This window comes from Eschrichtius robustus, chromosome 4, assembly GCF_028021215.1.
Source record: "Eschrichtius robustus isolate mEscRob2 chromosome 4, mEscRob2.pri, whole genome shotgun sequence".
In the NCBI taxonomy this organism is placed as follows: Eukaryota; Metazoa; Chordata; class Mammalia; order Artiodactyla; family Eschrichtiidae; genus Eschrichtius; species Eschrichtius robustus.
In genome coordinates this window covers 3,329,462-3,356,071 of record NC_090827.1, presented here as the reverse complement: position 1 = coordinate 3,356,071, position 26,610 = coordinate 3,329,462, and the positions used below count along the sequence as shown (strand labels likewise).

At 43.9% G+C, this 26,610-nt stretch overlaps 1 protein-coding gene and 1 long non-coding RNA gene across 4 annotated transcripts in view; one reads left to right on the top strand and one right to left on the bottom strand.

The window, feature by feature from the left end:
* The window catches only part of RAPGEF2 (Rap guanine nucleotide exchange factor 2), a 247,726-nt gene extending 240,601 nt beyond the window's left edge, over nucleotides 1–7,125 (bottom strand). For both annotated transcript variants that reach the window (XM_068542403.1, XM_068542404.1), the window contains exon 1: nucleotides 6,997–7,125. In XM_068542403.1, the coding sequence (XP_068398504.1) occupies nucleotides 6,997–7,065 (69 nt within the window). In that variant the 5' untranslated portion in view covers nucleotides 7,066–7,125. The remainder of the gene's footprint in view (nucleotides 1–6,996) is intronic.
* The window catches only part of LOC137763944 (uncharacterized), a 47,231-nt gene continuing 27,371 nt past the window's right edge, over nucleotides 6,751–26,610 (top strand). The window contains exons 1-4 of one of the 2 annotated variants that reach the window (XR_011073872.1): nucleotides 6,751–6,820; nucleotides 8,484–8,626; nucleotides 10,457–10,541; nucleotides 17,585–17,770. This is a non-coding gene — a long non-coding RNA (uncharacterized lncRNA). Of the gene's footprint in view, nucleotides 6,821–8,483; nucleotides 8,627–10,456; nucleotides 10,542–17,584; nucleotides 17,771–26,610 lie in introns of those variants that run through there. The other variant, XR_011073873.1, reaches the window with a different exon arrangement.

Here is a 26,610-nt window from a genome sequence, read left to right as displayed (position 1 = left end):
CACAGGATATATGTTTCCTGAAATCCATTGAATCCTGCTTAAACCATTGACTAAAACTTGAATTCAAATTAGTTGTCCTAATGCTAATGAGATTTCTGGTGAATCACAAATAGTTTGAAGCAGGCCTGTGTTCCTTTGTAGCCACCAGTCTTTGATTAGTAAAAGGAAGTAGTTATTCTTTCTGATTCCCTAGTCCTTTGCAGTATTTAGAGTACTGTATCTCTGTTGTAGAATAGAGCTTGGTGCCTTAGATTTAAAAACTTTTTATACACTAGCTCTTTTATATAAAAGGCAGAGACAGTCATCCTAACAGATGTGTTTCTGATATTTTTCTGTACAAATCTCTCATGTTGAAACACTGTTACACTTTCATATAAATGTGTGCTCTATGCAATAAACTTTGCAGGTAAAGCAAAAAAATAATAATAATACTAATAATGTGCCAATCAGCTTACTTTCCCCCCACGAAGGCTGACATTATAACCACTGAACAAGTTTTTACTACTTATATTCCAGCTCTGACAAAGCTACAAAAGACCAATTATATGTACTACAAATTGCTTCTCCTTCCTCATGTCAACATTAATTTATGTAAACAAAAAATGATGTAGAGGAATAAGGAACTGCCCTCACAGACTCGCTACAATCGTTACCTCGTGCCACCACAAGTCAACTGTGAGCTTAAATTCAGATGTTCCTCAACTCTTGCAAAGGATGGAATGCCTGGAAATCCCATTATCATCACAGATTAAGAAATACTAATATACTTAGCATAATGATATGAGAAATTAGTTATTTCATATTCGATTCCAGAATGCACATGGAAAAGACATCAAAGTTTAAGGAAAAATAGTGTAAGTTGAAAAAATCCTGAAAATCAAGAAAATCATGCGGACTTCCCTGGTGGCGCAGTGGTTGAGAATCTGCCTGCCAATGCAGGGGACTCGGGTTCGAGCCCTGGTCTGGGAAGATCCCACATGCCGCGGAGCAACTAAGCCCGTGCGCCACAGCTACTGAAGCCTGCAAGCCTAGAGCCCGCGAGCCACAACTACTGAAGCCCGTGCTCCGAAACAAGAGAAGCCCGCGCACCGCAAGGAAGAGCAGCCCCCGCTCGCCGCAACTACAGAAAGCGCATGCGCAGCAACAAACACCCAACACAGCCGAATATAAATAAATAAATAAATTTATACAGAAAATTATGTTCAACAACTTGGACTTTTCTCCTGTGAACTAAGAAATGGCCACCTCCGCCGTCTGCCGTGATTAGGCTGCCCTGGCGTAAACGTGTGCACGGCACGACACGATGAGCAGCTGATACGAACGTGCACACGTGCAGCCGGCCTGCCCAGCAGAGGGGCCATCTCCGCTGTGTAGCTCGGGCTCTTGGCCACCTCCACCCTGGAGGTCAGACCTCTGCCTTAACAGAACTCCAGTCTCCTCCCACTCTCCACACATCACAAGCTTCCACGGGACAGTGGCGTCACTTCCCATCCACCACTCAATCCCTTGGCTCCGGGCGCACTGAACAAAGGTCCACACTTATTTCCTCACAACCACCTGTGCAGCTTCTATGACCTTGGGTTCGCCTGGAAAATCCTTCATAGCCTCCTGGTCTACTGGTGGGTGAATTTCTACTCCCCTAAGACTTAATACACACCCGCCTAGGAAGTCCCCAGACTCAATACACACCCATCTAGGAAGTCCCCAACCTCAGCAGTGCTGGCCTAGGACAGCTGTCACAGCACTGATGAATCACTTCCTACTTATGACATGATAGACTGGTGAGCTGCTTGAGGGACAGACGTCTCAATGAATCCCCAAGGCCTGGTAAATAATAACTATTTCATTAAAATGTGATACCAACAAGAACTATTATTAGGCATTGCACTCAACAGTAAATGTACGTTCTTCCACTTCATCCACAAAACAACTTCGAGAAGCTATTATCCACATTTTACAGATGAGGAAACTGTTACCAAAAATGGGGTGAGGAGAGGGAACAGCCCATATAATACAGATATCAAGGAACTATCACCAGCGTCCACATTTCCATAACTCTACACTAGTCTAGATCAAAGTGCTTTGAGGTAATTACAATTCCTTTCCACTACATATAAAACTTACAAAATACGTAACAAAGCTAAAAAAAAAAAGTTTTCAAATGAGTCAAGAAGGCATAGTCTTTCTGTGTTTTGAAGAGGTTACTGTATCTTTATTTCAAATAGCTCATTTAGGGTGGAAGCATATGCCACTATTACTTTACATAATATGACTTTATAAGACTTGAATTTCAAACATCACCCAAGGCAGACCTTATTGTGTTCATTTAACTCCCCCCAAAATCCTCCTGGATAAAGTTTTTTCAGGGCAACAGTAAATTTTTTAAAAAAAGAACAGACTTGTTGTTTCAAGGTGGAGCGGGGCAGGGGAGGGATGGATTGGGCATTTGGGGTTAGCAGATGCAAACCACAGAGATTGGATAAACAACAAGGTCCTACTCTATAGCACAGGGAACTGTATTCAACATCCTATGATAAATCATAATGGAAAAGAATTTTTAAAAAAGAATTTCTATATATGTTTAACTGAATCACTTTGCTGTACAGCAGAAGTTAACACAACATTGTAAATCAACTACACTTCAATTTAAAAAAAAAAACCAGCATGGTTGAGTCTTCATAAATAAGCTAAAATGATAGCGCTAGGAGGTTATAGCTGGTTTTGTTTTTATTTTACATCCTTTTTCGAGAGGAAGAAAACTGCAACAAGTTGGCAACCAGGAAGTCCTCTTAATGTTTTTTTTCAATTTTGGTTTTTTTGTTTTCGAGTGTCTGTGAAAGCCGGGGTGGGGGGCGGGGGGGTCTGGGCAGGACTGTGTTAACCACATAGCACTGCAGCTGGAGAGACTCATTTTGAACCTCAGCCAAGATATGCAAAGCTAATTATGGAACTGTTAATTACTAAATGTTTAAAAGGTTATTTGAAGGTGACTAAGTTTCCACCAATATTGCAAAAGAATGTGAATAATTTTTACCATAAATTCAAGTCCTCACTTGTTCAGAGCCACATGCTAATACAGTTTGAAATTGGTTTTTCAGTAATAAATGTGTATTTTTTTAACCTCCAAATTCAAATATCATTGTTATGAAAGCTAAATGCTTGTGGCCAGTCATTACTTTGTGAGACATGCTTTTCAAAAGTGCACCCAGACCATTTAGTTGTGTTTTACGAACAAAAACTACTTAAGGGACAAATCATTTATTACTAGAGCCCCAAAATGAGCCAAAATATAATCAAAGTGTAAGTTGTCAGATGAAAATATAAGACTGCTCAAAAACAATGATAAAAAAGAGATGGAAAATTTATCTGTCATAGACACAATTCTTCCACTAGATTTGAAAGTTAAATATTCACCAGAGATACTCTTTTGTGCAGATTCTCATAATTTAAAGTTCTCTGGGCTAAAGGCACTTTTTCAGCCCTCTCATTATGACTCAAGACATATTCTACTGAGTGACTTTTGCAAAGAATTAAGTCTCGTACTGTTAAGAGCTCTCCAAGGACAAATTCATGAATTAGCAACTAAATCAAAAGGTGTAATAGCCAAAAAAAAAAAAAATTTCAGTAGTGAAGAACAAAGTAATATTATTAACTAGGAAGGGATGAGGCAGGAGCTGTTTTACACAAACCATTTTAAAAAGTAACTTTTACAACTAGCTAAAAACACATCATATTAAATCTTTAAAGTAGAAGAATATTCTGCAATAGATGTTTCACCTGAAAAACTAAAAACAGGCATTTAAACACTCTACCTAAGCAATCTGAAAGGGTCTGAATCCAGTAAGTTAATAATATGGTTTAGAAAAATCATTTTATTGTTTAAAGACTTGGGGGGAAAGCTGTTTGTAATTTATTTACATCTTTCACTTCACTTAATTGCTTAGGTGACCAAGCTTCCCATGTAAGTGATTAAAGACATAAACCCAAACAGTTTGATAAAGCAGTTACTTAAGAGTCCTGTTTCTCAACAGAGGTGCACTGAAAAACATTAATAGAACATTTAGTGCCCCTTATTTTCAAGGAGGTTTGTTACTGAGAATACAGTGCCCCGATGACTAGAACTTAGCCACTTTCCAGACACACAATATGGGACACACATTGGATTAAAGATGGCTTTTCTTGTCCTCTCAGAGTATCAGGTGAAATAGTGACAGCCCCTTAAATATGAATATGTGAGACTTAGCTAAAAATTCGAGTGACAATTTTGTTTCTCCTTGCCATTCCCCCTCTAGTGACGTGCCTAAATAAACGGGAAAATGGGTTTCCGTTTTCCAGGTGGGCATGAAAAGCTTCCTAATTTCATAACACTCTTCAAAGTTCCTGTGTTTGCACTGAGGCTCTCCCCACCCCCAGATTCTCTTCGAGCTAACTTCTTAGGTCACACGAGTGACAGCACGATTACTTCTAGGCAACTGAGTGACCTCGTACAAAACCACGTCTTCACAGGGTTTGGGAGACAAACTGGGCTGGTAGGGTTAAAAAAAAAAGAAAAAAGGAAGAAAATGAATTTAACAAAAAATATTTATATATTTTCCTCTTTTCTTTTAAGCCACCTTTCTTTTGCCTGCCATAAGAATCGTACAAACTCCTTCACCAAATGTATCCTGAGAAACAGAAGGAAGCACGACAGCAAAACTTTCCTAATTCATATCCATCTGTCCATATCCAGTTTATTTAATAACTCTGCTTTTATATTACAAACTTCTAACCCTCGAGCACTCAAGAGAAAAGACAGGGCAGAAAAACTTCCAGCCCTTGCATTCACAAAGCACTCAACAGAAAAGGCACCTGCTACCAAAACATTTTTTTTTTTTTTTTTTTTACTTCTGAGTAAATTTCAAACTTTCAGAAAAGTAATTATTTTTGACAAGCCAGGTGAAGGTGGAAAACATTCACATTTCCATCTACTTTCTCTTTAAAATAACAAATAAACATGTAGGTCCGCATTAGTAATAACCAAGGGAGCATCAGTGTTAATACGGTGGACACTTAGGAATGTTCAAAATGTTCGGTAGGCTTCTCTAAGGTGACTTGTTCTATGAAGGTTTGGTGGGGGAAACGTGCTGCTTTCAGACGGTCAGCGAAGCGTTCACGTTGTGGTGTCAGTAGCAACTGGCCCACTTCTGACTCGGGCCAAGTTCTGTGCTGGTCAGTTTTCACTCTGTTCTCCACAACCCGTGCGTAAACAGGGAAGTTTAACAGCTCATTTCTCTGGCACAGTCCGCACGCGGTCACAGTGGAGGTTCTGTCTCTTCCAGTTTTGTTGGGGGACACACCCCCCTCCACCCACCTTTTAGTAGGTTTCGAGTCATTGCTATTCTAATCAACCAACCGGAGATTCCACTTCCCCGCTCTCTAATTTCCACTAAAGGCCTCTGACATCATTTTCTGACCTGCCTCGCTAGGTTCTAATATTCTCAGCATGTGTGATTTCACTTGGCACTTCAAACTGAAAGGCATTGAAACATTTCACTGAAATGGGCTTTTCCATCACACTGACTGGGAACGTGCATTTTCAGCTGCAGAAGACTAGTGACTGACAACTTACAACCGGCAGGAGATGCAGAAGGCACCTGAGAAGCAGTGCAACAAGAGCAAAGAGCACGACCTCCCTTGTTTTCAATAAAGTAATCCTTTGGAATAGGAACTTTCTGGAGACACTGTGAAATGAATTTGCCTTGCAAAACTACCACCCATCTTCCACAGTCTGGTAAACGAGTGCAATCTACCTACGAACCCCAGATGTGACGGCTCCATCAGAAAAAAATGAGAAATCAAAAACCGTACCAGGTGCCATTCCTGGGCCTTGTCCAAAGGCAGCCAATGGAAGAATCTATTTTATTCTCTTTTCCCCGCATGAAATAATGACAATCAACAGCAGAGGAGGAGAGCCTTTGGCTCTGCACAGATGGCATCCAACACCTAACAAGCGAAGCAACTCCTTCAAGCATTAGATCCTAAATGTCTGATGGGCCCAAGGATCAGGAGGGCTTATTTGTCTTAAGACGGCTGGCAGCAGGATCCCCTGTAGTCACCATCCCAACGCTTAGGAGCATGCGTCATTACCCAGTCAGCAGCGAAAAGCAAAAAAAATCAAACCACCACATTTTTATAAAATTTCCCCCTCTCTAGTCCAACTTGAGACGACCAGATCCACCACCATCAGCAATTCCTCCACTTAAAGCCAGAGAAAAATAAGCCTGAAGGTAAACGAACGTATAAAGGTTAACAAACTTATCTAATTTTGACAAGGTTGTGCAACACCAAAAGAAACCGCGGGGTGCCCTTCCCGGGGCTCTATCTGAATATGCCTGCTCTGCAGTTCTGTCTGCAGTTGAAACTAAAAGCACTAACCTAGCTATTCAACTTCCCCCCCCCCCCACCGCAACCTCTTCCTTGCAAAGCGGCATCACTTTTCCAAAAAAAAAAAAAAAGAAAGAAAGAAAAGAAAAGAAAATAGTAAACATACAAACATCTCAACGTTTTACTTTAGAAGGCCACCACGGGTTCGCGTTCCGCAGAGCCCTGCAAGTTTCCTCCTACACCTCTGCAAACGCCGAAGAACTCTGAAGGTACGAGGGGCCACAAGCACGGGGAGGAAGGGCGCCTGCGGCCGGGGCGGGGGGCAGGAGGGGCCGGCCGAGGGGAGGTGACTGCCCCCCGGCCCCCGCCCCGAGAGGCTCCCGGGCCCGGCGCGCGGCTGGGAAGAGGGGACGCTCGGGAGAGACCTCCCTGCCCCGCGGGGCAATCGCAGGAGCAGGTCGGTACGGGGAGGGCGGCGAAAAGGAGAAGATCCAGGGGAGGAGAAAACAACGCCAGGACGTCCAGGGGAGACGCGGAGACGCGAAGCCCCTGGAAGCTGGGGACCCAACGCGAAGCGCGGGCGCGCGGGGCGAAAGGCGTGGGCAGGGAGCGCGCAGCCGACGCGGGGCTCACCTGGGGGGTCCTCTCGGCCGGGTTCTTCATCACCGCCTGGCGGAAGCTGTTATCCACGTAGGACGCCATCTCCCCCCGCAGCCCGGGCCGGGGCCGCTCCGCGCCCTCGGCCGCCGCCTCCCGGCCCAGCGCCGCCGCCGCCGCCGCCGCCGCCTCCGCCCTGCGCGCTCCGCCCGCCTCGAGCCAACCAGCCAAACCGCGGCGGCGGCGGGGCGGGGGGCGCGCGAGGCCCGAGGGTCCCCGCGGCGCCCGGCTGCCGGGAGCTCCCGCTTCCTCCGCCTCCCCCGCGCCGCGCGGCTGGGAAGGCTCCCCACGGGCCCGGGCTCGACACGCCTCCCCGGCTCCTCTCGGGGACGGCGGCGGCTCCTCCCGGCCCCCGCCGGCCTGAGTTATTTTTAGGGAGTTCGAGCGGCGGGGAGGGGTTGGCTGGGGCGCACGGGCCTCGCGCTCCTCCGCGCGCAGGGCCGCCCCCTCCTCTCGGGGGCTCCGGGAAGCACTCGGGGGCGCCGCGGCCGCCGTCCGAGGACGGGCTCAGGTCCGGGCGCTGCGAAGCCGGGTCGCCTCGGCCGCCGTCCCCGCCGCCGCGCCGGGGCTCCGTCTACTGCGCTCGGCCGAGCCCCCCGACGGCTGCTGCTTCCCCTCGGGCCGCCCCGCCGCCGCCGTGCGCTCCGCCGCCGCCCCCCATCTGCGCGCGCGGAGCGGCCAGAGCGTCCCCGGCTGCGCGCTCGGCCCGCTGGCTCTCGGCAACTTTGTTCCCGGGCTGCGGGCGCGGAGGGAAGGGGCCGCGGGCACCGGGTCCGGACTCCTGGCGGCGGGCGTCGCGCACAGCCCCCCGGAGAGTGTTTGGGAAGTGGCGACTCCCCTCCTCTTCCCCGCCTCTTCCTCCTCCTGCGCCCCCGCGCCGCCCCGCCGCGCTCAGGGAGGAAGCGGCCTCCGGGGCCGGGCGCTTTGTGCTGCAACCATGGTGAAGAGCGAGTGACGGGCCGGCGGCCACTGGGCGCGCGCCGCGTCGGCGGGGGCGGGGCGTCCGGCGCCGGGTCCCGCCCCCGCGCCGCCCGTCCGCCCGCCGGCCGCGCCCTCGCTCCGGAGCGGCAGCTTCGGCGGCCCAGGTGAGCCGTGCGCCGGGTCGCCGGGGACCGCCGCGCCCGGGCCGGGCTGGAGGGGGCCTCGCACCACCTGGCCCCGGGGAGGCGGCGCGCCCCGGCGGCCGGGCCGAGGGCGCAGCCTCCCCTCCGGCGGCTCACGCCGCGCCGCCTGTCCACACCCCACGCGCGTCCCCGGGGGCCTGCCGCGTCGCGTCGCCCCTCCAGACTGGCCCTGGCGCCAGGCCTCGGCCGCCGGGGCGGCACGTCGACCCGGAACAGAAGCCCGGCCCGCAGCTCGGGCCGCCCTGGGCAGTCGTTTTGAACCCAGGGGTTGGCTCCGAGTCGCTCCAGAGGCGATCAGTCCTCTAGGGATTTATTTGGCTTATCCTTAACTTGCTGCAGGGACAGCGTTCCTCTCCTGCCTCCCGTGCTGACCGGGCACCTTCAGACACTTAAGTGGCCACGAAACGAGGGAGCTGGAAACGTGCCAGTTCCACCCTAGACCAAACACCACCCCCAGACGGGCGAACACTCCAGATTTAAAGGTGAGACCCGGACAGCAAGTTCTGTGACATAAGCAGAAACACTGGCACATGTGGCTTGGCACGAGCCGGGTAAACGTCCAGACCCCGGGTCCGACCCGGACTCACTTGGTGCAGAGGCACCAGGACAGAGCCCTTTAATATGTCACCAATCCTGCTGCGTCCTCCCCCCTCACACGCCCACCCCCGAGCCAGGTCGAGGTGTGTAAGGCCAGCCAAGCAGCGGGAACAGCTCTGGAGTCCTGGTCCTAGAGCTTGAGTTTCATCTGGCTCCCCTTCCCCACCCGCGTCAAGTTCGTGCTTTGCTGTCTCCATGGAGGCCGCACTCACAGGAGGATTGCTACTTTCAGGACCTACCACGTTGAACACTTTTCAAATTTTCAAACATAACTTTTTCGACATCTAGTTTATTGTAAACACTTGGAATAGGTTATGAACGAACGTTTCAGGGTCCTAAAGTCACCTGTGTGGCATTAAACAGATTGTGTGGCTTCCCAGAGAAGGGACCGTCCTGGCCGAACCTCCTGAAACAATCTGAGTTACAAATTATCTCTCTAGACCCTTGATGTTACCCTGTGCTCCCTGTGCTCCAACTGCTTCCCCATATTTCTCTCAAACCCCTTAGTTGAAACCCAGCATCCAATTCTTTATGACCTAGACTACCACCACCTTGAATAAGTGCCATTACAGCTCTGTGAAGAGAGAGGAGAAGAAAAGTCAGATCCAATGAAGTGAAAAAACATACCTGACATCTCCATCTGGTGCCCAGTAGACATCTCAGAATTCACCTGCGCAAACCAGGCTCCAGATCTCCTGCCCCAGACATGCCCCGCCCACAGACTTCCACATTCCTGCTAATGGCACCTACCTCTGTCACCCCTTGCCCAGGTGAAGAGCCTTGGCGTCTTTCTTGACTCTTTCCTTTCTCTTACCGCGCCCCCCTGCCCCGGGTTTCAGCAAACCTGTCAGCTCAAGCTTCAGAGTACCGTATCTGGAATCTAACCTCTACCCACCACCTCAACGGCCATGACCTTGGTCCATGCCAGCAGCATCTTTTGCCTGAGCTTTGCAGTAACCACTTACCTGGCCTCTTTCTGCCCTTGCCTCCAGCACCGAGGGAGTCGGGGTGAGTCTTTTCACTCCAGCTCATGTCGTTTCTTTGCTAACAACAACAACAAAAAGTCCACTAGCTCCCCATCACTTCTAAGGTGAAAGCCAAGGTCCTTATTCATCATGGCCTAAATGACCTATAGACCTGGTTCTCCTTCCCTCCCCACCCCCGCCCCCTTTATCTCTCTGACCTCATCTCCTACTATTCTACCCCCTGCTCATTTCCCAGCCGCACTGGCCTCCGTGCTGCATCTGGAACACAGGAAGCAAGCCACAGTCTCATGGCCTTTCCCTCTGCTGTTCCGCTGCCACCTGAATTAGTGACCCACTCCCCTAGGCCACCAGAAAACAAAACCAAACCAAACCTAGAATGGTGTTCCCTCCCCTCCTTCATATCTTTATTCAAATGTCACTTTCCCTGTATCTCCACATGCCCTAGCCCTCTTCCTTGCTTTGCTTACCACCATCTGACATACGACGGATTTTACTTACTTGATTTATTTATTGTTTCCCTCCACCATAATGTAAGCTTCTGACGTCAGTGATTTTTTTGTTCCTTTTGTTCACTGCTGCATTCCCCCAAAGTGATGTAAATGAATGAACAACTATAGTGTTACCTTGTATGTGTATGAAACTGATACACACATTATCTCTAATGGGGAAGGGAAGGATAGGAGAGAACCTTAACCTCTCTGAGCCTGTTTTCTCTTCTTTTAAAAGCAGATAAAAATGGCATACCCTGAAGATTTTCGAGGATCCAATAGAATCCATGCAACGTGACAGTGACTTGTAAAGTGCTTGAACCACGGTATGTGCTCAACAAACGGTAGTTATTTTTAAGATCATCCTCATCATCCCAACCCTTTGAGGTCAGTGGAACAGTTACTATCATCCTGTTTACAGATGAGGCAACTAAGACTAAAATAGGTTATGTGACTTGCCCTAGTTCCAGGCCTGCCTGGAAGTTTGGAAGGGCCCAGGGCCAGCTAATGTAGACCCCACAGTAAATTCCTAAAGCTGTAAATTAACTGGAACACAGTGTGGCAGTGACTACTGGCTTCTGGCCTGAAACTCACAGCCCATTTTCTTCCCATCTCTGCTCCATCACGTATTACAAAAAGGCTTGTCCACGCGAGGACACCCTAGCCGGCACACCGTACCCCTCACAAAAGCTACCCCCTGGTGATTCCTCCAGCGTTAGTCCAGCCTTGGACAGTCAGGCCTGGAAGTGGCAGGGCAGTCAGTTCCAGGGCCCAAGGTGTTCAGAAAGCATGGAATTCCTTGTCCCATGGGGAGGGTGAAGCCGGAGCAGGGCCCCTCAAAGCCTAGGCAGTGGGCAGGAACTCAACTCACCCAGGCCGCACAGCTGGAAAGCTGTGAATTACAGATGCAAATCCAGCTCTTTTTCTTCTGAGTGCTCTGCTGTGATACTGAATTGCCCCAGCGACCTCAGGTGAGGCCTAATAGTATGTCATATCCACCAACAAAACGACTAACTCGCTGTCAACCTCTAAGCTATCATTTAATTTCAATTAATAATTCAGTTAATTTTCCCACTATTTATAATCTACTTATGTAAGTACGTTAATAATGCCATTCGGCATCTAGGACACCTGATACTTGGCATGCATTGCTTTGTTTTATAATATTTTATATAATAAAATATATTATATAGGTTAGGTGTTTACAGTCATCTTTTAAAGTGAGTAGATTTTTTTTTTACATTTTTTATTTTTTTATTAACATTTGAAGAGGGAAGAGATATGGGAACATATGTATATGTATAACTGATTCAGTTTGTTATAAAGCAGAAACTAACACACCATCGTAAAGCAATCATACTCCAATAAAGATGTTAAAGAAAAAAACAACATTTGAGCACCAACAGTATGCTGCGTACACCATGGGTGACAGAATTAGACACAGACCTGCCAGTTTGCCAATTAGCCTAAACCAAACTGCTCCAATAACCATAAAGTAAGCCATTTATTATGCTGCTTCATAAAGGCACGTATAAAGATGAGAGTTTCTTTGTTCTGTTTCTACAGCTGTCATATTATCTAGAAAGTCATTAGGGGATAGAGAGACAGAACACTGGGTTTTAAGTCTAGAAATGCATTTCAAGTTCTGGCCTTAATACCATTCGACTTGTAACTTCAAAAAGCCTTGATGATTCCAACAGTAAAACCTAATATTAATACATCTCTAAATATATTATATAGGTTAGGTGTTTACTGTCATCTTTTAAAGTGAGTAGATATTTTTTTTAAATTCCTGTGCGTCCAGCTACAACATAAGAGTAATATTGATACATCTCCATCTATCTATCTATAGTCATTTTGTTCAAAAAAACACCTTGAACGTTCACTCTTCAGTCAATAAATATTGATATTTATTGCATGCTGTGTACTAGGTACTGATCTCTGTGTTTGGAGTACCAATGGTGGATAAGACAAGCATGCTCCGTTTCCTGGCCTCGTGGGAGCTGACTCTGTGTGCCAGGCATTTGCCTAATTCACTCACCTCATCTAGGAGAACGGCCAGGGCGCTAGGATCCAGGAAGCTGCACTGTTCTAAGACAAGAGATCCCTCTCGTTACCATCTTGTCCAGCTGTTACAACTGTCTGGAAGCAAGGTTTAGAGCTGAGAGGGGTTGAATTCTAGTAAAGGTGTTCCTCCCGTGAATCCCACTCCTCCCAGACCATTTTTATTCACACTGTTTTGCAGTTACTTGAACCTCAGGAGAGTGGAAGGCTATAGTTTAGACACTGTATCGCTTTCACCAGAGCACACTCCAGTAGGAAACATTGTATCTACCTGCAAATAGCGTTCCAGAGTCCCTGGTGGAGAATACAGTTACAGAGCCCAGGGAGAGACGGGTGTGTACATAGCAGAGAGCTCATGAAACAAGTTAGATGAAGTGTATCCAATACACAATTAGACTCAGACCCTTAGGTTTGATTTTATAGGAATCCTAATAAATTCAGAGCTGCAGATGCTGTCACATGAGTAAGAACGATGCTAATGTAGATGTCAGCTCGACGTGTAGATATTTTGGACTTGATTCTAAAAGAAGAAACCATTTTTTCCTAATTTATCAATATTATGACCTTGGTTCTGCCTTGGCCACAAAACTAAATAAAAATATAAATCAGAAATATATATTCGAGCTAACAAATAAAACTGTTTTATCCGGTTACACGATTGCATCCCGCACCCTGACGTAACCACTTTCTTCTGCTGATGTGTTTGCGTTTGGGCTATTGGACCAGTGGGAAAGCACAGCCTTCTTTATTTCCTGATTGTGAGAAAGCTGATGCTGACATTTCTTAAAGGAAATGCTTTGTTAAACTCTTGATCCGCTGTCAATTCCTTCTGTTGTTGCCTACTGTTTGGCATTTATTTTTATGAACCGCCCTGTGGAACTGTAGTGCAAAATCAGTCTGCCAGTTTTAAGGAGACCTCTAAAAGGGTTTAGGTAAAGTATGCAGATTCAGGGGGGTTTTTTTGTTTTGTTTGTTTGTTTTAAGTCTGAAGATAGGTAAAATTAAGGACTTCAGTTCAAAACCTAACAATGTAATTGCCACCACACAGTCAATGAGTGTTTAATGCATAGATTTTAAAAGCCCATACTGGATATCATGAATACTTAAATTAATTATGCAGAGAGAAAAAAAGCCTTCCATTTCAAACATGCACAATGGAACATTGTATAAAATTGTATCTGGGTTTCTCCAGTTATGTTAAAGTGGTTACACACAACTGAAATTACATCCACAAGCACACTGGTATGCAGTGCAGAATTTGTAAATGTGTTCCAATGAAGAAAAGCAGCTACAATTATCACCAGCTCTGGTCTCCAAGTGGTATTCAAGGGGAAAGCAAGTGTGCTATAATACAGCTGTCTGCTATAAGAGCTACAAAATCAGATAAGGTCTGTGAGGGGGAAAAAAAAAAAGCAGTATTCTTCACCAGCTGTGATTTTCTTAAACACCAATACTAACAATCATTCTGAAGTCATGATTATTTAATATTTGTTAAACCCAAGACTAGTGCTAGACACCATATGTACATAAACAAAGACAGAGAGTCTGTGCGTTGAGCTTGCAAATCTAAATTAGGCAAAGGAAGTGAAGGGCAAACAAGGGCGTGGGAAACATGCACTAAGGGCCGGTTTGGAAAAGGAGGCTATTTTGTTGCATTGTATGTTAGTTTTAACTATCAGAAGGTGCATTATTTTGCAACACAAAAATTTAAAGGAGGGAAGTCCGGGGTGGGGAGGGGGGGAGCCGGGAGCACATTGCCCTTATGGGGGGTTGAAGGAGGAAACCTTCAATATGAAGATATATCAAGTTAGAGACCTGAAAGAGGAAAGCACCAGTAAATGGCAAAAAACAAGACAAAACTAAAAACAAAAAAAACTCTGACCATTGGCTGGGATCTGATACAAGAAGCAGTAAAGATAATAGGTGAGATATCGCTCAGAAGAGAACCTTCCAAGCCCTGGAGAGGCACATCACGATGGTCCTGGCCATCCTCAGTGTTCTTCTTATATGAACATTTTACTTATCACATAAGTATGACCAGTGATAAGTGCTGGTGAGACATGTAAAACTGAGTTTGGTTCCGTCTCGTGCTTACCTCACCTACGAGGAATGAGCCTGTGGCATCATAGCTGTCTGTAAGAATCCGAAGGTAATTAAATCAGGGTAAAGACCGGAGCAAACTCACAGTACTCCACCCAAACCTGGTTGGGTGCCTCAGAGACAGGGCTGTTGACACAGAAGATAGCATAGAAGTGATTGGACTAACAGAACTTTATCACGTTGCTGCAGGGGGAAAAAAAATGTCATCTTTTTCCCAGTGGAGTCAATAAAATGCAGCTTTATAAGGGCAGAGTGGAATATATGATATAGTGGGAAAACCTTAGAATCTACTGTCACACAACCTTGAATTTGAAAGCCTTTTCTGACAGACGTGAGCTCTGTGACCTTAAGGAAAGAGCTTAACCTCTCTGAACGTTAGTTTCTACCTTTGTAAAATATAGTTTAAAAATATCTTCCTTGCTAGGTTACTATGACAATGACTCAAAACAGGATTTATGAAAGTAAATATTCAGGAATTCCCTGGCGGCCCAGTGGTTAGGACTCTGCGCTCTCACTGCCGAGGGCCTGGGTTCAATCCCCGCCCGGTCGGGGAACTGAGACCCCACGTACAAGCTGTGCGGTGCAGCCAAAAAAAATTTTTTTTTACTTTAAAAAGTAAATACTCTTTCTCATCTCTCCCTTCCCCTTAAAGGAATAGCTTTAGTCAAAGAATATTTGTATGGCCCTTCAAATTTCTAGGAAAGAAAGATTTTAGGTTAAAAATATAGTGGCCTAATTGACTTTACATACAGAATTTTGAACTTAGAGATAGTTCTTTTATTTAGTCTATTTTAGTAAATAAACTTTAATTACTTATAGCAAGTAGCCCAGAGCCTCAAAGGTAAATAATGTTTTATCTGGGGCAGTGGTTCCTAGCTGGGGATGATCAGCATTTTCGCAAGGCTAAGAGTGCTGGCAGAGCTAGGCAGGGCTGCTGTCTCCAGAAAGAAAGCCTTCCGTGTTCCACAGGGCAGAATAGGAGCTGCTTGTCAGGCGCATCAAACCCAGGTCTGATGGCATCTCTGCTTTTATCAAATAAATGAAAAACCAGAATTGACTCTTACAAATATTGAATCTATTGCCAGGTTTATGTCCATTTCAAAAAGCAAGGGATGATTGCCATCTACTAATCCATGTGTTATTGTCCCATTTTTTTATTGTCCCATTTTTTGTGTCAGAATTATTGATTCCAAATATGAACATGTGTAAATCTGCACCTAGCACTCCAACGACTAAATCTAAACAATATGTATAAACAAATCAAATGAACCAGAGATCCAGTTTAATTACAGACTAAAATTCACAGTGGTATTTTTTTTTAATGTATTTTATTGAAGTGTAGTTGATTTACAATGTGTTAATTTCTGCTGTACAGCAAAGTGATTCAGTTATACATATACATATTCTTTTCCACTATGGTTTATCACAGGATATTGCATATAGTTCCCTGTGCTATACAGTAGGACCTTGTTGTTTATCCATTCTATATATAATAGTTTGCATCTGCTAATCCCAAACTCCAAGTCCCCCAGCCCCTCCCCCTTGACAACCACAAGTCTGTTCTCTAGGTCTGTGAGTCTGTTTCATAGATAAGTTCATTTGTGCCTTATTTTAGGTTCCACATATAAGTGATACCATATGGTATTTGTCTTTGTCTGACTTACTTCACTTAGTATGATAATCTCTAGGTCCATCCATCTTGCTGCAAATGGCATTATTTCATTCTTTTTGTGGCTGAGAAATATCCCATTGTATATATGTACCACATCTTCTTTATCCATTCATCTGCTGATGGACACTTAGGTTGCTTCCATGTCTTGGCTATTGTGAATAGTGCTGCTATAAGCATTGGGGTGCATGTTTCTTTCTGAATTATAGTTTTCTCCTGATATATTCCCAGGAGTAGGATTGCAGTATCATATGGTAACTCTATTATTAGTTTTTTTAATTATATAAATTTATTTATTTTATTGATTTATTTTTGGCTGTGTTGGGTCTTCGTTGCTGTGCACGGGCTTCTCATTGCGGTGCCTTCTCTCGTTGCAGAGCACGGGCTCTAGGCGCGTGGGCTTCAGTAGTTGCGGCACGCGGGCTCAGTAGTTGTGGCTCGCGGGCTCCAGAGCACAGGCTCTGTAGTTGTGGCACACGGGCTTAGTCGCTCCGCAGCATGCGGGATCTTCCCGGACCAGGGCTCGAACCCGTGTCCCCTGCATTGGCAGACGGATTCTCAACCACTGCGCCACCAGGGAAGCCCCTATTATTAGTTTTTTAGGGAACCTCCATACCGTTTTCCATAGTGGCTCCACCAATTTACATTCCCAAGTGGTATGTTTGTGACAGTTGCAATTCGCATATTTTTAACAAGTTTTCAGATCAAATCAACCTGTGCCTTACGTGGCCCATCGTGGGCCAAAGAATGATGCTCCAGGAGCTCTCCGTGGTCTCCACCCAAGGTTAGTGGCAGGGTTACAAGCTGGTAACCGAGTAGAATCTGTGCAAACTTAACTTGAAGCATTTCTTCCACCCATTTATCTTTATGGTGATGTTAAACACATACACACACATTCAAGACATGCTTTCTGCAGTTTAAGACAACTTCCATCAAGATCTATGGCAATTTGTGAACACAGAAGCACTGCAGAATTTTTAGAACAAATAATAGCAGCAGCACTGGCCCTGGGTCCTAGGCCAATTGCTTTTCTCCCGACAATAATACTACAAGAGATCTCAGCAGAGCACCTGTTTAGCTCTTTGTGTGATTAAAGCATCTGCAGTCTATGCTACTACGTCAGATGCAAATTTAGCTGTGCGTCTCTTTCCTGGGACCTGTCCATATTCGAGTGCCTTCCTTTTGCTGGCCAAGATATTCCTTTCACCTTTCTTTTAAACACAATGAAATGGGAATTGGAGAAAATAAAGACTTTCTGAAAGGGTTTCAGTTCTTTCTCCCCACCCCTACCCCTGGTCAAACAAAGTGCCAAACAATGTCCAGACCATCCAGTTGTCACTACACGATTTCTGTCCTTGCCCAGAAGTGGGATTCTTTTGAAGGACTCTGGGTCCAAGGTTGGGCCAACTCACGCAAAGCCGGAGACTGACTAAACCAGGTCAGTAACCTCTGTGAACAAGGCTAGGCAACCACTGGTGGTAGGGAGGGATAGGAAGCAGGATATGAGTTCTGACCACTTTCCTTGTTTTCTTTCAGAAAGAAATTGTGAGTCCATGGCAATATCCAGTCACAACTCTCATGCTTAATTTGGGAAATGTTGGAAACACAAATCAAAAGGCACTGGCAGCCCTGGTTTCTAAACAAAGAGCTTTCAGCAGGAAATTTCAGATGCTATATATTCTTTCTCATGTGCAGTTCACCGTCGGGAGGGGGGCACTGAGTCCTGGGCGTATATTGTGCAAGAAAAATTAACACAAGCAGTGAATCCCATCTTTTCTTGTGAAGATCAATAGTCATTACCTAACAATGCTAGGACTCTCAAAGACCATTAAGTTTTTTCCAAGGCATTTCCCCAGATGGGCTCCTGGCAATTCACTTATGTAACTAATAACAGTGGCTGACAGGTATTGAGTGCTCGCCATGCCAAGCACTGTTCTGTGCCCTCCAGATGCACCGTCGTAATCAATTTTCCAATGACCCTATGAGGTGGGCACTGTTACCATACATGCTTTACAATTAGTGGGAGCTGAGACTTGAGGTCCCAGAGCCAGGAGCTAAACACACGCTCTCTGGTGCCGAAGCACACGTGTTCAGCCCTCATTGTGGGGTTCTCAGATCTTCCCTGATTTACTTCTTAAACTTAGAACAAGAACCAGAATTAACCATTTGATGGTAATTAAGATGGCTTTTAATCCTCAGCCCTATTTTCTTCTGTCCCTGGGAAATGTGACATTCATGACAAATGTGATGATACCAAACCTGAATTCCAACCCAGACAGTGCCCCAGACCTCCAGGCTTGCCCACAGGACATCTGCATAAAGACGTACACAGATACCTCAAAATAGGCATGGCCAATAAAAACAAATGAAGTACTTAGGGCTACATACCAGAGCTGTATGCAGAAAACTGCAAAAACTCTGATACAAGAAATCGAAAATGTCTAAGTAAAATAGGAATACCATGTTCATAAATCAGAAGACTCAATATTAAGATGTCAGTGTTTCCCCACTTACTTTATTGAATCCGTGCAATGCCAGTCAAAATCTCAGCAAGCTTTTTTGTAGTTATTGACAATCTGATTCCAAAATTCATACGGAAAAGCAAAACACTTCTGATGAAAAAAGACCAAAGTTGAAGGACTCACACTACCCAATTTTAAGACTTAAAAAGCAACATTAAAAAGCAACTTACAAAGCAACATTCATCAAGGCAAAGGATAGACACATAGACCAATGGAACACAATAGAAAAACCAGAAATAGACCTGCAAAAATATAATCAACTGATTTTTGACAAAGGGGCAAAGGTAATTCCGTGGAGAAAGGGGCCTTTTCAACAAACTGAGCATCCATATGCAAAATTGACACGTTCAAATTCGAACTCAGTATCTTTCCTCTGAAATCTCTCTCCAGATGTATCCATATCTTGGAGAATGACATAACCATACACCTAGTTGCTCAGGCAAAACCAGGCGTCATCTTTGATTCACTTTCTCACTTTCAGTCCCTGAGTTCAATCCTTAAAATTATGTTGAATCAGGGAATTCCCTGGCAGTCCAGTGGTTAGGACTCCATGCTTTCACCGCTAAGCAGTGGGTTCTATCCCTGGTCGGGGAACTAAGATCCCACAAGCCGCATGGTGCAGCCAAAAAAAATGTCGACTCACTCGTTAAATTATGTTGAATCGCAACGCAGTGCAATCCCCCCTACCCCTTTACTGCCATTGACCTAGTCTGGGCACTCTTTCCCCCGAACCTTATCTCCTGTCTCCGATCCCTCCCCCTGCGCGTGCACATACACACACACACACACACACACACACACACGCACACGCACACACAATGCCTCTGAAGGAGCAGCAAGGGAATTTCAGAGTATTCCCACGCAATTAGCAGAGGAAACTATTGCTTCCCTAGCACCATTTGCAAAAGTGATACCTGTTCAACATTTTTTAAAAGAACATGTTGCCGTGATGCTATTTATGAGAATGATGAAAAGACATTACAATTAGTCATGTTGAAAGAAGGACCATAAGTTGTATAGAGAAGGCAGGCAAGGGTAGGACCTCTTTACCCTGCAGCTGCCTCCAAAGTGCAGGCCCCATCTTTCGGTGTGTACCTAGCCAGTGCCTGGCTCTTCCGCCTGGCTGGCTCCCCTCCTGTTAGAAACTGCCTGGGCCTTTGCACAGAAGGATCTTTGAAAAAGGCAAATCGATCGTATAATCCCAAAGCTGAAAGCCCTTCCTTCAGTGGCTTTCTAACACTTACTCCATAAGATATAAGCCCCTTGTTTCTTACTCCAGAGCCCTGTCAAGTTTTCTCCTCCACCACTTTCCACCCACATAACTTCTATTCCAATCGTTCCTAACAATAGGGTCTACAAGGATTTGCCAGACTCTCTTAATTCCTCAATGCCTTGTGTATTCACCTCTTGCCCAGAAGTCTCTTCCCTTCAAGGTTCACCCGCAAAATTCTTACTCCTCTTCAAGGCCTTCCTAAGCACAGGTCTGCGGGCAGGTGATGTTACATAGCAAGATGAAACAAGTGTCCAAGACGCATGCGTCCTAACCTAGATTCTGTCTTGCTACATACCAGCTGCTTGCCCAGAGGCAACTCACATGCCTCCCATGAGCTTCAGGGCCTATTTAAATGGAGACAATATTAGCTAGATAACAGGGGCCAAGCACCTGGGAAGGGAGTTTATGGCCACTGGCAAAATGCTTCAGCCGGGCAGATCTGTTAAAGTATTTTCTCCGAGATTTGTATTGCTATGTCCAGGCACCTTTCCTACTGGTAATTTGTTTGACTTCTGCCAAGCCCACTCTCCTTTACCCCTGCTTAAGTATAGCTGTTATAGTTAGGACTCTCCTGGTCTAGGACCACTATTATTGTTCTTGTTGCTGTTACCATCATTGTTTATTATTGTATCATTATCCCCTGATTCCTCACCGCTCCTCCCCACACACAGCAGGTAGTGTAGGACTTCTCACTCTGTGCTCCCAAAGCAGCTTGTATGTACCATACTTAACGATACTTCTTACATTATTCTATAATCATGTGTTATACGGCTGCCTCTCCAGGTGACCCTGAACTCCTTGAGGACAGAGTCCATGTATTTTGTGTGTGTTCTGACCACAACACTGGCCCTGGCTCAGAGCAGGCCATCACTAAATTTTTAGTAATTGGATGAATAAAGGAAGAAACTATATTTTATTGATTGGGAGAGAATAAGAAATATTGCTTTATTGATTCCTAGCAGTTTCTGAGCTCCTAGAAAGCTGATGTTGTAGAAGAAATTCATCAAAAGAAACCAGTTAGCTGGCTTTTAAAGGGCTGGACTTCCTCAGAAAGCAATGGGCATTTGGCCAGTGACTTCTAGGGCTGACTGAACTCAGGTCTTTATGTGTGTGTGTGCCTAAATCCGTTTCTCTAAATGACTTAAAATGACTGAAATGATCTTTAAAGCTTAGATTTCTTTGATGAATCTAATGAATCAAAGCTATAGTCCTCCAGCTATCTTACAGACTATGGAAAAACCCCAAATACTAGCTCCATATAATATCAACTGTGTTTCTTTAGATTCTTGGCATTTTAGTTTTAGTGATTATGTGGTTTCTCCCATACGGAAAAGTTGAAAAAACAGTACATATTTTACCACATTTTTGTCACATTTTGAATTTTCTCTCTATCTCTATCTCTGTCTTTGTCTTTCTCTTCCTCTGTCTCTCTCTCTCTCTCTCTCTCTCTCTATATATATATATATATATATATACACACACACATAACACACACATTTTTTTTTTTTGCTGAACAATTTGCAAGTTACAAACATCATGACAGTAAACCCCTAAATATTTCAGCATACACTTCCTATTGATGAGCACATTTCCTATGCAATCACAATACCAGTATAATTCCTAAGAAATTTAATTTGATTATATCTAAAATTTGGTCTATATTCAAAGTCTTTCGACTGCCCCTAAAATACCTTTTTATTGTTGCCAATGATTCCAACCAGGGTCATGCATTTCATTTGGTTTCTTTTCCTTTTGAAGGGAGACTAAAGGAGCAGCAGTGGACTCATCTTCATGATGTGAGTGAGCAGAGACGTTTAGACATGTTACTGGTATTTACACTAGAGATGGTTTGTAGGGGCTCCAGCAAACTGAGGACATTTAGAGGTGTGTCCATTAGTAGGGAGTGTTGAGTAATGGAATAGACAGACGAAACAAGTACATATTTAGGGCACCAGCATAGCAGGGACATTTTAAAAAATATATTTTGAAAGAATTCAAGAGAAAGAAAGTGGAAAATAAAGGAAGGGAGGGAGGGAGACAGGAGAGAAGAAAGAAAAAAGGAAGGAGAGAAGAAAGAAAAAAGGAAGAAGTGTCAGAAGGAAAATCAGAATTTGTTGGACTCTATCCTATAAATTAGTGTTTTTTTATTGTTACTGTTGTTTAGAATCGCATATGGGGATGAGGCACTGGGTTTTTTTCAGTGTTTAGGATTTCTTTTTTTTTTTAATTTAATTTTTATTTGCTATTGGGGTATAGTTGATTTTCAACATTGTGTTAGTTTCAAGTGTACAGCAAAGTGATTCAGTTATACATGTGCATATATCTATTCTTTTTCAGATTTTTCCCTTATGGGTTGTTACAAGATATTGAATATAGTCCCCTGTGCTGTACAAGATTATCTATTTTATATATAGTAGTGTGTATCTGTTAATCCCTAACTCCTAATTTATCCCTCCCCCTGACCTTTCCCCTTTGGTAATCATAAGTTTGTTTTCTATGTCTGTGAGTCTATTTCTGTTTTGTAAATAAGTTCATTTGTGTCATCTTTTTAGATTCTGCATGTAAGTGATATCATATGATATTTGTCTTTCTCTGTCTGGCTTACTTCATTTACTATGATAATCTCTAGGTCCATCCATGTTGCTGCAAATGGCATTATTTCATTCTTTTTTATGGCTGAGTAATATTCCATTGTGTATATATACCACATCTTGTTTATCCATTCCTGGTGTTTAGGATTTCTAAGGGTCTGTGACCGGGGTCTGTGAAAAGACAGCCCAGCATGATCTGGGGGCACCTGACCTAACCAGGAACAATGATGTGTGGTGACCACAATGGGAAGGTGATATCAGCCAAAAAAGTGTCTAAGTTCAAATATATGCTTTTTAAAAGACTAAATATAATTTCTTATACGACAGGATGAGTGGTGGGTTGTCTTAAGGTAGATGCAGGGTGAGTTCAACCCTGTTTAACCTCAGGTGTCAAGCATTGTTCTGGTTTCTATGAGGAAGTTTTGTAACACAAAATCCATTTGATAGCTTTGCCCTGCATATATCCAAACTATAAGATTGCTCCACCCCCTATAGAAATAGTGCACAGGGCTTCCCTGGTGATGCAGTGGTTAAGAATCTGCCTGCCAGGGCTTCCCTGGTGGTGCAGTGGTTGAGAATCTGCCTGCCAATGCAGGGGACACGGGTTCGAGCCCTGGTCTGGGAAGATCCCACATGCCACGGAGCAACTGGGCCCGTGAGCCACAATTACTGAGCCTGCGCGTCTGGAGCCTGTGCTCCGCAACAAGAGAGGCCGCGATGGTGAGAGGCCCGCGCACCGTGATGAAGAGTGGTCCCCACTTGCCGCAGCTAGAGAAAGCCCTCGCACAGAAACGAAGACTCAACACAGTCATAAATAAATAAATAAATAAATAAAAGAACGTGAATTTCTTTAAAAAAGAATCTGCCTGCCAGTGCAGGGGACACGGGTTCGAGCCCTGGTCCGGGAAGATCCCACATGCCGCGGAGCAACTAAGCCCGTGTGCCACAACTACTGAGCCTGCGCTCTAGAGCCCGCAAGCCACAACTACTGAGCTCACGTGCCGCAACTACTGAGCCTGTGCTCCTAGAGCCCATGCTCCGCGACGGGAGAAGCCACCACACTGAGAAGCCCATGCACCGCAACAAAGAGTAGCCCCCGCTCGCCGCAACTAGAGAAAGCCCGCACACAGCAACGAAGACCCAACACAGCCAAAAATAAATTAATTAATTAAAAATAAATTAAAAAGGGAGATAACCTTCTAAAAAAAAAAAGTGCACAAACTTTTGTAATCGAACCTCTCCTCTAAGCATACCTCTTCATTCCACACCAAAAGATAATTCATCCTCACTTGTTTTCTTAAATTTGTAGATAGCTAGCTAGTTCATAAAACACAGCATATTGACAGGACCTAATCCTTAGTTTTTTGACCAAGCAGCTTTGAGTAACTTCAACGAGTTCCTTAAATCAAAATACCAGATTTCCCTTGCGGTCCAGTGGTTAAGACTCTGCCCTTCCACTGCAGGGGGTGCAAGTTCGATCCCTGGTCAGGAAAGTAAGATCCTACATGGTGTGGCCAAAAAAATAAAAAATTAAAAAGAATCAAAATACCATAGTAACATTTACTGCACTTACTTGTATGTAACTGTGTAGTTAAACTGGGGAATGTTGTCCCCTGTGGTTCCAGAAGCACTTTAAAAGTAATGGAAATTACAATGCACTCTGGAGAGATTGATGAGAATATTAATTAAAATCAACTTGTCCTAGTATTCGTTTTTCCAGAATTGAAAAGAATGATGAGTATGGGAAACTGACATGTTTTCAAAATATGACTGCTTCTCAAAGCTATGCTTTTAAACAAAGTCTAATGAATCTTCAGAAAAGATGATTTCTCTGGGAATATCGCATTTTTACCTCAAAAAAATGACACCATCATTTATACTTAGCATACATGAGGGTCTCCGCTGAATTAATGAAATATGAAAGAAAGAAGGCAGTTTCTGACAGTATCTGTGAAATCTGTAGCATTTCATCTCCCAAGGCATGGTCTATTCATAGTTTTACTTTGATGTGCACACACAATATGTATTAACATTGACAGGAGTTAAGCACACAATTTAAAGGAGAAAATTGTACCATTTTGAATCCATCTCCCAGATGATTAAAAAGCATCAAAAGACTACATTTAAATAGAAATATGAATATAACTTAAAATACCAGGAGCCAAGAAATTCAGCTCTGATGATGCTTTCAGGAAGCGGGTGGGGTCACGGAGATGCACAAGTTTCATTTCATAGCTGGTAAGCGCTTCAACTGTGAAACTGCATCAGTTATTTACCTGCCAATTCACAGCCAGAATTGTTCCTGAAACCTAGTTTTCCTTACGAGCAGATTAATTTCATTTATGAAAATGTAGTTGAAATTTTTTTTACTAAAATTGTATGTATTTTATTTGAAGATAATATTTCAGCACTTCACCAAATACCATTCTTTTTTTTTAACCTGTTAATTGTTTTATTTATTAATATACATGAATTATATAAATGTATTATTAAATAAAATAAATTGGACAGTAATTGCACAGATAATTCAAAGAGGAGAAAGCACATAGAGCTTAAAAATAATTGTAAAAATTTTCAACCAACAGCATATCTAGTTCGTCCTTCCAAATTTGCCCTGTCTTGCTGCAGATACTAGAATCCGAGGATGCTCAAGTTCCTTATATAAAAGGGTGTAGTATTTGCATAAAACCTATGCACACCCTCCCTGATACTTTATATATATATTATTTTTTTCAAATACCGTTCTTAACTTCCCACTCCCGGTCTTGAGACCCTTCATCTTTTCCGAACTCGTATTTGGTCATCCCTCCCCCCATAAGGTCCAAATACAAAACCACACACACACACACACACACACACACACACACACACACACACACAGCGGAAAGGTGAATTGTCAGATTTACATTCTCCTTCCTTCTACTCGATTTTTTTCTTTAGGGTTTTTTCTCCTCAATTAGAGTAGAAGAACAATTTTTCAAGTGTGCTCGTGTAAGCCAGGTGCATTACTTGTCTGTGTCGTGTCTCAATGGGGACAGGACGGGAGGAGATGGGAAAATCAAGATTCTAGCATGCTATACACTTAGAATCTCAGGCTCTTCTTGACTCATCATTTCATTTCCAAATTGATTATTAGGAAGTAATCATGATGAATTCGGCGATTGGGATTGACATGTATACACTGATGTGTATAAAATGGATGACTAATAAGGACCTGCTGTATAAAAAAATAAATAAAATAAAATTCAAAAATTCAAAAAAAAAGAAATAATCAAGAGTTATTTGCAGCACTGTTTACAATAGTAATAAAAAAGTGATAACAGGGAATTCCCTGGTGGTCCAGTGGTTAGGACTCGGGCTCTCACTGTGGGGGAAGGGGAGGTGGAGTGCCCAGGTTCAATGCCTGGTCTGGGAACTAAGATGCCACAAGTAGTGCAGCACGGCCAAAAAAAAAAAAGAGTGATAACAATCTAAGTATTCAGCAATAAAGGGCTTATTAAATAAATTATGCCAAAGCAATACAATAGAATACTATGCAGCTATTAAAATCAAATTTTCAAGGTTGTTTATTAACATGAGTATATGCTCACATTGTATTTAGCGAGAATAAAAAAGTAGGCTCCAAACCTAAATTTACAATGATCTCCCAATTTTTAAAAAGGGATAGATAGATAGAGACATAGAAATAGAAACAGGGGCAATTTTCAGGCACTTCCTTATATAGAACATCAAATTAGAGCAGAGCCTAAAATGAAATTCAGTATTCCCAAATTTGTTCTTTAAATGTACGGTAGAGCCCTGGCTGGTAAAACCAACCAATTTACCAACCAAAGGGCAACCACAAAAATCCCAAGTCTTCTTGACGAAAAATCAATGTTTAATGCATCCATTTGGCTTTTAGATGACAAATTGGTTTATCAATTGGAAATATTGATCTAGTAACAAGGTCCTGTTTGAGTTGTGTTGTGACCGGCTGTGTCCCCGCAGGGAAAGTGAAGGGTTTGTCTTTTTACTGCCAGCCTCTCCCGTGGTGTCCTACCCATGGATCCCTCACGCTTTCTTCACCTCATCCCCATCCATCCTCTGCTAAAAATTGCCAGGCTTGGAAAGGTTCTCGAAAATTCATTCAGCCTAAGATAAAGTGCTGACCAGCTTCAGTACCTTCACTGCAGGTAT